The sequence below is a fragment of the Cololabis saira genome, chromosome 24 (genome assembly GCF_033807715.1).
Source record: "Cololabis saira isolate AMF1-May2022 chromosome 24, fColSai1.1, whole genome shotgun sequence".
Taxonomy (NCBI): Eukaryota; Metazoa; Chordata; class Actinopteri; order Beloniformes; family Belonidae; genus Cololabis; species Cololabis saira.
Window position 1 is genome coordinate 25,101,340 of NC_084610.1, and position 11,820 is coordinate 25,113,159.

General features: G+C 47.0%; 1 protein-coding gene across 1 annotated transcript in view; it reads right to left on the bottom strand.

The window, feature by feature from the left end:
- Positions 1-7,909: 7,909 nt before the first annotated feature.
- The window catches only part of fmnl2b (formin-like 2b), a 31,809-nt gene continuing 27,898 nt past the window's right edge, over positions 7,910-11,820 (bottom strand). The window contains exons 27-28 of the mRNA XM_061716216.1: positions 9,375-9,498; positions 7,910-9,164 (exon numbers count right to left, since the gene is read on the bottom strand). Of these exons, the coding sequence (XP_061572200.1) occupies positions 9,076-9,164; positions 9,375-9,498 (213 nt within the window). The 3' untranslated portion in view covers positions 7,910-9,075. The remainder of the gene's footprint in view (positions 9,165-9,374; positions 9,499-11,820) is intronic.

Genomic DNA, 11,820 nt, shown 5'->3' on the forward strand with positions numbered 1-11,820 from the left:
TCAGGAAGGTTGAGGTAGCAGAGCCCAGGGGATCAGGTAGGAGGTAATTACCCTTTTCAAAACTTTGACTTGTAAAAGTCAAAGTTTACCTGATCCTCCAAGCACTCCTGCCTCTCTTCTTGCACCTCTTCCTTCCCCTTCCTAACCCCACAGCCCCTTCTCAACCTTCCTGACGCCACCAAGCCCTGGCCCTTCAGCTGTCCTCTTACTCCCACGCCCTCTCCTCCTACCTGACCCCCCCTAACCATCTCATCCCCCAGGCGCTCCTAACCTCTCATCTTACTTACCTCCTACCGGATCCCCTGGGGGCTCCTACCTCAACCTTCCCCTGACACCTCTTACACCCTGAACCCCCTTGCCTTTCTCCTCTAATCCTCCTGCCCTCTCCTCCTACCTGACCCCCCCTAACCTCCTCATCCCCCTAGCCCTCCTCCTCCTACCTGACCCCCCCTAAACTCCTCATCCTACCCGACCCCTCCTCATCCTACCTTACCCCCCTAACCTCCTCCTCCTACCTGACCCCCTTAATCTCCTCATCCTACCCGACCCCTCCTCATCCTACCTTACCCCCCTAACCTCCTCATCCTACCTGACCCCTCCTAACCTCCTCATCCTCCCTGATCCCTCCAGATACTGAGGAGGGTTTGAACCAGCATGCACCACCCTTTCATTGGCACCTTAAAGCCCTGAGCAAACCCTCCACACCACCAGTATCCTTGGGGGAATACATCTCTCTTAGTGCATTTATCTTTTCATTTTGAGTGTTGAACTCTAAAAGTGGATTTAGTTCTACTTAAAGTCAACGGGCTGAAGACCTCTGGCAGGAATTGAACTCTCAGTCTCTTTAACAATGTACAGCTCTTTACCATGAGGCGCCACATTCTTGCCTCGTTCCCAGGCTTCCTGGCCAGTTTTCAATGGTCAGTAGAAGGACGTCATTTTAAAAGTGGTCCAGGTATAAGGTCTGATGCCTCTACCCCTCCAGATACTGAGGATGGGGAGGGTTTGAACCAGCATGCACCACCATTTCATTGGCGCCTTAGATCCCTGAGCAAACCCTCCACACCACCAGTATCCTTGGGGGAAGACATCTCTCTTAGTGCATTTATCTTTTTATTTTGAGTGTTGAACTCTAAAAGTGGATTTGTGCTACTTAAAGTCAACGGGCTGAAGACCTCTGGCGGGAATTGAACTCTCAGTCTCTTTAACAATGTACAGCTCTTTACCATGAGGCACCACATTATTGCCTCTTTGCCAGGCTTCCTGGCCAGTTTTCAATCGTCAGTAGAAGGACGTCATTTTAAAAGTGGTCCAGGTATCAGGTCTGATGCCTCTACCTCTCCAGATACTGCGGGTTTGAACCAGCATGCTCCACCCTTTCATTGGCACCTTAAAGCCCTGAGCAAACCCTCCACACCACCAGTATCCTTGGGGGAATACATCTCTCTTAGTGCATTTATCTTTTCATTTTGAGTGTTGAACTCTAAAAGTGGATTTTGATCTACTTAAAGACAACTGGATGAAGAAGTCCGGCAGGAATTGAACTCACAGTCTGTTTAACAACGTGCGGCACTCTTCCATGCTGCACAACACACTTGCCTCCTTTGCAGGCTTCCTGGCCAGTTTTCAGTCCTCGGTTGAAGGACATCATTTAAAAAGTGGTCCAATTATAAGGTCTGATTCCTCCAGATACTGAGGATGGGGGGGGGGGTTTGAACCAGCATGCACCACCCTTTCATAGGCACCTTAAAGCCCTGAGCAAACCCTCCACACCACCAGTATCCTTGGGGGATGACATCTCTCTTAGTGCATTTATCTTTTCATTTTGTGTGTTGAACTCTAAAACTTGATTTGTGCTACTTAAAGTCAACGGGCTGAAGACCTCTGGCGGGAATTGAACTCTCAGTCTCTTTAACAATAGGCAACTCTTTACCATGAGGCGCCACATTCTTGCCTGGTTCCCAGGCGTCCAGGCCAGTTTTCAATCGTCAGTAGGACGTCATTTTAAAAGTGGTCCAGGTATAAGGTCTGATCCCTCTACCACTACAGATACTGAGGATGGGGAGGGTTTGAACCAGCATGCAACAACCTTTCATTGGCACCCTAAAGCCCTGAGCAAACCCTCCACACCACCAGTATCCTTGGGGGAAAACATCTTTCATAGTGCATTTATCTTTTCATTTTGAGTGTTGAACTCTAAAAGTGGATTTAGTTCTACTTAAAGACAACTGGATGAAGCAGTCTGGCAGGAATTGAACTCACAGTCTGTTTAACAACGTGCAGCACTCTTCCATGGTGCACAACATACTTGCCTCCTTTGCAGGCTTCCTGGCCAGTTTTCAGTCCTCGGTTTACTTGTAGTTCCTAGAGTATCTAAATGTAGATTTGGAGGGCGGGCGTTCTGCTATCAGGCGCCACTACTATGGAACCAACTTCCAATCTGGGTTAAGGGGGCTGACACCACCTCCACCTTTAAAACTAAACTTAAAACATTTCTGTTTAGTAAAGCCTATAGTTAGTGCTTAGTAAACCTCTAGCTGGTGTTGGTAAATCTCTAGGTAGTGTAAACTTTAGTGTGTCAGAGTCGCTCCTGTGGTTTCTTGTGCTGGCCCCCCCCTTCTCCTCCCTTTTCTCTCTTTTGTCCATGTTGCAGCATCCTTTGCCGGACACCGGAACCTGCAGGTGGTCGTGGGTGGCTTGTAGCTTGCATTACGGAGCACAAGTCTTTCCCCGACCCTGCACCCCAACCTGGGACTTGCTGATTGGGCCGGAGCTTCGGGAGCTGTGTGCTGGCCTGCGGTCCCCACCCCCGGTCATCCCGTTGCTGCTTCCACCTGCCTGCTGTGCTGTTGCCGTCCCTGACCCACCAGTCTGGCCCTCGGCAGGAGGGTCCCCCCTGATGAGCCTGGTCCTGCTCAAGGTTTCTTCCCTCCTAAAGGGGAGTTTTTCCTTGCCACTGTCTGGCTTAAGGTTTTTCTCCCACTAGGGGAGTTTTTACCTGCCATTGTTTATGTAATAACTGCTCGGGGGTCATGTTCTGGGTATGGGTCTCTGTAAAGCGTCTAGAGACAACTCTGTTGTATTAGACGCTATATAAATAAAATTGAATTGAAGGACATCATTTAAAAAGTGGTCCAATTATAAGGTCTGATGGCTCCAGATACTGAGGAGGGTTTGAACCAGCATGCACCACCTTTTCATTGGTGCCTTAAAGGCGTGAGCAAACACTCCACACCACCAACTACACTCAGACAGAAGACATCTCTCATATAGCGCATTTAACTTTTCAGTTTGTGTGTTGCGCTCTAAAAGTAGATTTGTGCTACTTAAAGTCAACGGGCTGAAGATCTCTGGCAGGAATTGAACTCACAGTCTCTTTAGCAATGTTCAGCTCTTCACCATGAGGCCCCACATTATTGCATCTTTCCCAGTTTTCAATCGTCAGTAGAAGGACGTCATTTTAAAAGTGGTCCAGGTATAAGGTCTGATGCCTCTACCTCACCAGATTGTGAGGGTTTGAACCAGCATGCACCACCCTTTCATTGGCACCTTAGAGCCCTGAGCAAACACTCCACACCACCAGTATCCTTGGGGGAAGCCATCTCTCATAGTGCATTTATCTTTTCATTTTGTGTGTTGAACTCTAAAACTTGATTTGTGCTACTTAAAGTCAACGGGCTGAAGACCTCTGGCGGGAATTGAACTCTCAGTCTCTTTAACAATAGGCAACTCTTTACCATGAGGCGCCACATTCTTGCCTGGTTCCCAGGCGTCCAGGCCAGTTTTCAATCGTCAGTAGGACGTCATTTTAAAAGTGGTCCAGGTATAAGGTCTGATCCATCTACCACTCCAGATACTGAGGATGGGGAGGGTTTGAACCAGCATGCAACAACCTTTCATTGGCACCTTAAAGCCCTGAGCAAACCCTCCACACCACCAGTATCCTTGGGGGAAAACATCTTTCATAGTGCATTTATCTTTTCATTTTGAGTGTTGAACTCTAAAAGTGGATTTAGTTCTACTTAAAGACAACTGGATGAAGAAGTCTGGCAGGAATTGAACTCACAGTCTGTTTAACAACGTGCGGCACTCTTCCATGGTGCACAACATACTTGCCTCCTTTGCAGGCTTCCTGGCCAGTTTTCAGTCCTCGGTTGAAGGACATCATTTAAAAAGTGGTCCAATTATAAGGTCTGATGGCTCCAGATACTGAGGACGGTTTGAACCAGCATGCACCACCTTTTCATTGGTGCCTTAAAGGCGTGAGCAAACACTCCACACCACCAACTACACTCAGACAGAAGACATCTCTCATATAGGGCATTTATCTTTTCAGGTTGTGTTTTGCACTCTAAAAGTAGATTTGTGCTACTTAAAGTCAACGGGCTGAAGATCTCTGGCAGGAATTGAACTCACAGTCTCTTTAGCAATGTTCAGCTCTTCACCATGAGGCGCCACATTATTGCATCTTTCCCAGGCTTCCTGGCCAGTTTTCAATCGTCAGTAGAAGGACGTCATTTTAAAAGTGGTCCAGGTATAAGGTCTGATGCCTCTACCTCACCAGATTGTGAGGGTTTGAACCAGCATGCACCACCCTTTCATTGGCACCTTAGAGCCCTGAGCAAACCCTCCACACCACCAGTATCCTTGGGGGAAGCCATCTCTCATAGTGCATTTATCTTTTCATTTTGAGTGTTGAACTCTAAAAGTGGATTTAGTTCTACTTAAAGACAACTGGATGAAGAACTCTGGCGGGAATTGAACTCACAGTCTGTTTAACAACGTGCGGCACTCTTTCATGGTGCACAACCATAGGTGTCAAGTAACGAAGTACCAATACTTTGTTACCTTAGTTAAGTAGAAATTTTGGTTTGGTTCAATTGCAATCCCTCCAAACCACCAAATAACCTCTTCAGTCATGTCTCATAGCGCATTTAACTTTTCATTTTGAATGTTGAACTTTACAATTGACAGGTTTGGTGCTTTTTAAAGACAACAGGATGAAGAACTGTAGAAGGAATTGAACCTTAAGTCTTCTTTAGACCATGCACCTCCATAACATCTTGTGCCATAGAGTCACATGCCGCTAAGGCTTCCTAGTGAGTTTTTAGTCCTCAGTAGAAGGAAATCGCTTTAAAAGTGGTCCCGGGATAAGGTTTGAACACAAGCTCTGCAGTGGAAAGCCTCTTTGCATCCAGTTGAGCTACTGAAGAGTACTTTGATATGAGGTTTTAAATAGTCTATCACAGGGCTCTTCAAGTCCGGTCCTCGAGGGATCAGGTAGGATGAGAGGGGAGGAGGGGTAGAGGGATCAGAAGGGTCCTGCATGGTTTAGGTGTTATCTTGCATCAACACACCTGATTCTAATCAATGGTCATCACCAGAAGTGTCAAGTAACGAAGTACAAATACTTCGTTACCTTACTTAAGTAGAAATTTTGGTTATCTTTACTTCACTGGAGTAATTATTTTTCAGACGACTTTTTACTTTTACTCCTTACATTTTCACGCAATTATCTGTACTTTTTACTCCTTATATTTTAAAAACAGCCTCGTTACTCTATTTCATTTCGGCCTTTAAATAAAAACTATCCAGTTAAATTGCTCCATCCGGATAGAGTGAATTTGGTTGTGGTTGTTTCAGATGTTCAGATGTTGTGTAAACAATATGATTTATTTTTTTATATTATGTTTTGTATGTTTGATCTGAATAAGTTGATCATGTGAGAAGGGTAGGCGTAAATAAGCAATAGCTTCAGCCTATTCCTTTTCGGTTAGGTCTCGTTTGTTTTTTTTATGTGAACTAATGCTTTCAGTGGTGACTACATTATGAATGACCTGACCGAAATAAATATATTTTCATTCATTCATTCATGTTCTTGTCCAGTTTTGTTCTTACATCCGTTCCCTCAGATTCCTGCAACTAAACTTGGATGTACATTCCAATAAAGGTTAGGATAAATGATAACATGCCTCTGAAGTTTGACTTTTTGCACCATTACAATACTTATAGGCAACTAGTCATCATATCTGCTGCTCTCTGAAACAAGTTAATGCTCAATAGTACACATATATGCTTCTTTAATATATTTGCATTATACTGAGATTCATTCATTTTCAATGGCTTTTGTCCTTAATGACTTTTTCCCCCTTACATTACTTTTATACTTTAGGTAGTTTTGAAACCAGTACTTTTATACTTTTACTTGAGTAAAAAACTTGAGTTGATACTTCAACTTCTACAGGAGTATTTTAAACTCTAGTATCTATACTTCTACCTGAGTAATGAAGGTGAATACTTTTGACACCTCTGGTCATCAACAACTTGTCATTGAGGTCTACACAACTCCATTAGTGACAGTTTACAGCCAATGGAGGCTCAAACTGGCCAAGCAATTGTTGAAATATTGTCCATATATGTGAGTATGCTAATTGATGCTAATTATGCTAATCATGCTAATTATGCTAATTGCCTAACATATGTAAGTTAGCATCCAGCAGTTTCTAAATGCTGGGGACCTATACGGTACATTTCTAACATAAAACTTTGGGGTACTCAACATTTCCGGGTTCACATTGCTGGCAAGTAGACTAACAGGGGTAATGACTGCTGAGGATTATGGGTAAGGTAGTCCTTCAATAAATAAGACAGGGGCCCCACTTTGAGAAGGTGCGCTTTATTTCCACAGCAGGTGCAGAATCACCAGCAACAACCAACAAACACAGACGGTACGAACATGGCTACACGCTCTAGAAAACATCTGTACACGTAGAAAACATTGTGCTCTCCACTTCTTCATGGTTCAACTAAAGGAAATGTGTTTAGGGTGTCAGGGCTCCGGGATGTTGGGGTTCAGTTTGTTGGTAGGAACTGGGACGTTGGTTCAGTTTGTTGGTAGGAACTGGGACTTTGGGGTTCAGGGCTGGTGGGTGGTGGGTGAGATGTCTGGAGGTCTGGAGGTCCAGGGCTGCTGAGACCAGACTCCTGCCCCCTCAGGTGTGTCCAGGTGTGAACCAGAGTCACCAGCCGACCTCCGACTGATCACCTCGTTTTCTCAGTTCTTAAAAGTGACAGTGGAGTCAAAGGCCAAACTGGGAGCCTCTTTCTTCCTGCCAGAAACCGGAGCTGGAGTCAGAAACCGAACCGGTACTGGAGTCAGAAACCGAACCGGAACTGGTGTCAGAAACCGAACCGGAGCTGGAGTGAGAAACCGAACCAGAGCTGGAGTCAGAAACCAAACCGGAACTGGAGTCAGAAACCGAACCGGAGCTGGAGTCAGAAACCCGCAGACTTTGTAAATGGACTTTAGAAGTGTCTTTAAATGAACATGTAAAACAGTTTTTAAGATAAAATCCGACCGCCGGACTCTGGATCCTCCATAAAGCTCATAGATACAGCAGAACACAGGAAAATACCTTGTAGTGAAAGAAGTACAACCCTGTACAAAACCCAGACCTGAGGAACCCAGAACCAGGACCAGGACCAGGACCTGAACCAGAACCAGGACCAGGACCTGCTGATGTAGAACCAGGACCTGAAAACATGGACCCAAGACCTGCTGATCTCTCTATTTGTCTATGAAGCCGGATGAGACAGAACCGTTAGTTAAACTTCAGGCATGTCTTAGGGACATCAAGGACTGGATGTCCAGAAATGTCTTGCTTTTAAATTCAGATAAAACAGAGGTTATCATTCTTGGTCCAGAGCATCTTAGGAAGGCATTAGATGGTGTTGCGATGGCTTCCAGTGCAACTGTGAGAAACCTTGGTGTTGTTTTCCATCAGGATTTGTCGTTTAAACCATATGTCAATCAGGTTTGTAAAATAGCGTTTTTCCATCTCCGTAATATTGCAAAGATTAGGAAAATCCTCTCGCAGAGTGATGCAGAAAAACTAGTTCATGCGTTTGTATCTTCTAGACTGGATTACTGTAATGTGTTGTTAGCAGGATGTTCAAGTAATTTGCTGAATAGGCTCCAGCTGATCCAGAATGCAGCAGCACGAGTGCTGACAGGAATTAGCAGGAGAGACCACGTCTCTCCAGTGTTAGCGTCGCTCCATTGGCTACCTGTAAAATTCAGAATCCAATTTAAAATTTGATTACTTGCATATAAAGCCCAAAACGGCTTAGCTCCGCAATATTGGCAAGACATGACAGTGCCTTATGTTCCTGGCAGAGCTCTCCGTTCTCGGAGTGCAGGTTTACTCGTAGTTCCTAGAGTATCTAAATGTAGATTTGGAGGGCGGGTGTTCTGCTATCAGCCCCTCTCCTCTTCCTTTCCTCTCTTCTCCATTTCCATTTCTCAGTTTCTCATAGCTATCGTTTTTGTCCATCGCTCCTGTAGTTTCTTGTGCTGGCCCCCCTTTTTTCTCTTTTGTGCATGTTTGCAGACCGGAGCTTCGGGAGCTGCATGCTGGCCTGCGGTCCCAGACCCCCCCACCCCCTGTCATTCCATTGCTGCTTCCACCTGCCTGCGCCCCCCTCCCCCTCTGCTCATCCCGTTGCTGCTTCCACCTCCACCGGTTTTGTTTTTATGATAATTGTCTAACATCAGCACCGGTGGAGGTGGAGCCCTCGCTGCTCTCAGGACCAGAAGATCCACCTCCAAACATCCAGCTGCTGTAGAATCCTGGGAGTCCAAATGTTTCCAACAGGAACCAGGAACAAACATTCAGAAATTGAAATTCAGAGTTTGGGTTAACATCTGGGCTGGTTAAACCTGGAGGACAGACGGTACCTGGTACATGGAGTATATCGGTGGTCCGGTGGTACCTGGTACCTTAAGTACTATCAGCGGTCCGGTGGTACCTGGTACCTGGATCACCTGATCAGAGTCCACTGGGTCTGGGTTCCTGGTCTGGGATCAATAAACATGCTACAAAACGTGTCGTCATCTGTTCACATTGATTGATCAGAAATGTCCAAAGTGCTGTTTGGTCCCATCAGAACTGGACCCGGGTCCCATCAGAACCGGACCCGGGTTTCAGTAGTGCTCCTCGGGGTGGGCCGGGTCCTATCAGAACTGGACCCGGGTCCCATCAGAACTGGACCCGGGTTTCAGAACCGGACCCGGGTTCAGTAGTGCTCCTCGGGGTGGGCCGGGTCGCAGAAGAAGCGAGAGCTGCGTTTGGCCGATCGAGCCGTGAACGGAACCGTCTTCAGAGCTGCAGGTGAGAGAATATGAGAGCCAATCAGAGCCCAGCTCAGACGAGAGCCAATCAGAGCCCAGCTCAGGCCCGGCTACGAGAGCCAATCAGAGCCCAGCTCAGACGAGAGCCAATCAGAGCCCAGCTCAGACCCGGGTGTTGCTTTAAGAGCCAATCAGCTCAGGCCCAGGTTAGGGTTAGGTGTATCTGTTGCCGTGGCGACGGTACCTGTGATGATGTCCTCCAGGGCTCCGTCCTTCCCTTCGTAGACGTGACGACTGTCTTTTCCCTGTTTTCTCCGGAGCTCCGTGATCAGCTCCTGCTGCTGCCGCCGGCCCTTGTGGGACGGAGACTGGGGGGGAGGGGTGAGATGAGAGGGTGATGGGGTGAGAAGGTGAGAGGGTGGAACAGGTGATGAGGGGGGGGGAGGGGTGGTGAGAGGGTGATGGGGTGAGAGGGTGAGAGGGTGGAACAGGTGATGAGGGCATTATTATGTTTTAATCCTCGACAATTTTTATCATTAATGTATGTGAGACTGCAATGCAGTTATTTGTGTGTTTTTTTTAAATATTGTCTAATAAATCAATCAATCAATCAATCAATCAATCAAACTCTTCAGTGGTGTTATAAATGTTAGTCATGTGACACATCACTCATGGCATGTGATCAGGCTAAACCCTTCACTCAGAACCGCAGCACCTCCTACTGGAAGAGGTTTGACACTACAGGCCAAAACTGACTCAAAAAGATTTGAAAACATTTTAGCGCATAAACAATCTAACATGAGCATTCCTTCATGCTCTCAAACGGGTGGAATATTTTTTCCACATTAAATCAAATTCAGTAAAGTGCTTGAAAATGATATATGACAACATTGTTAATTGTTTCCTGCCTTTGATAGACTTCCAGCTTCCCTGTCTGGTACCTGCGTGTACCTGCATGTACCTGCATTTACCTGCGTGTACCTGCATGTACCTGCATGTACCTGCATGTACCTGCATGTACCAGCATGTACCAGCATGTACCTGCATGTACCTGCATGTACCAGCATGTACCTGCATGTACCTGCATGTACCTGCATGTACCAGCATGTACCTGCATGTACCTGCATGTACCTGCATGTACCTGCATGTACCAGCATGTACCAGCATGTACCTGCGTGTACCTGCGTGTACCTGCGTGTACCTGCGTGTACCTGCGTGTACCTGCGTGTACCTGCGTGTACCTGCGTGTACCTGTGTGTACCAGCGTGTACCTGCATGTACCTGCATGTACCTGCGTGTACCTGCGTGTACCAGCGTGTACCAGCGTGTACCTGCGTGTACCTGCGTGTACCTGCGTGTACCTGCGTGTACCTGCATGTAGCTGCATGTACCAGCATGTACCAGCATGTACCTGCGTGTACCTGCGTGTACCTGCGTGTACCTGCGTGTACCTGCGTGTACCTGCATATACCTGCATGTACCTGCATGTACCAGCATGTACCTGCATGTACCAGCATGTACCAGCATGTACCTGCATGTACCTGCGTGTACCTGCGTGTACCTGCGTGTACCTGCGTGTACCTGCATATACCTGCATGTACCTGCATGTACCAGCATGTACCTGCATGTACCAGCATGTACCTGCATGTAGCTGCATGTACCTGCATGTAGCTGCATGTACCAGCATGTACCTGCATGTACCAGCATGTACCTGCATGTACCAGCATGTACCTGCATGTACCTGCATGTAGCTGCATGTACCTGCATGTACCAGCATGTACCTGCATGTACCTGCATGTAGCTGCATGTACCAGCATGTACCTGCATGTACCAGCATGTACCTGCATGTACCAGCATGTACCTGCATGTACCAGCATGTACCTGCATGTACCAGCATGTACCTGCATGTACCTGCATGTAGCTGCATGTACCTGCATGTACCAGCATGTACCTGCATGTACCTGCATGTAGCTGCATGTACCTGCATGTACCAGCATGTACCAGCATGTACCTGCATGTACCTGCATGTAGCTGCATGTACCTGCATGTACCAGCATGTACCTGCATGTACCTGCATGTAGCTGCATGTACCTGCATGTACCTGCATGTAGCTGCATGTACCTGCATGTACCTGCATGTACCTGCATGTACCTGCATGTACCTGCATGTACCTGCATGTACCAGCATGTACCTGCATGTACCAGCATGTACCAGCATGAACCTGCATGTAGCTGCATGTACCAGCATGTACCTGCATGTACCTGCATGTAGCTGCATGTACCTGCATGTACCTGCATGTAGCTGCATGTACCAGCATGTACCTGCGTGTACCAGCATGTACCTGCGTGTACCTGCGTGTACCTGCGTGTACCTACGTGTACCTGCGTGTACCTGCATGTACCAGCATGTACCTGCATGTGCCAGCATGTATCTGCACGTACCTGCACGTACCTGCACGTACCTGCACGTACCTGCATGTACCTGCTGCTACTCCTGGACTTCGGGGGGAATCTGCTCTCTCATGTTTTCAGGAAAGACTGGGAAAGAGACTTACTCAGGCAGGCCGTCTAGAACTTTAGACTTCTTTGCGAGTCGTTTTTCTTCTATAAAGAAGCACCACTTGGAGCTTCAGGAGACGTCCAAAAGAACAAAATCATATAACCTGAAGCAACAGTGGAAAGAAGACTGAA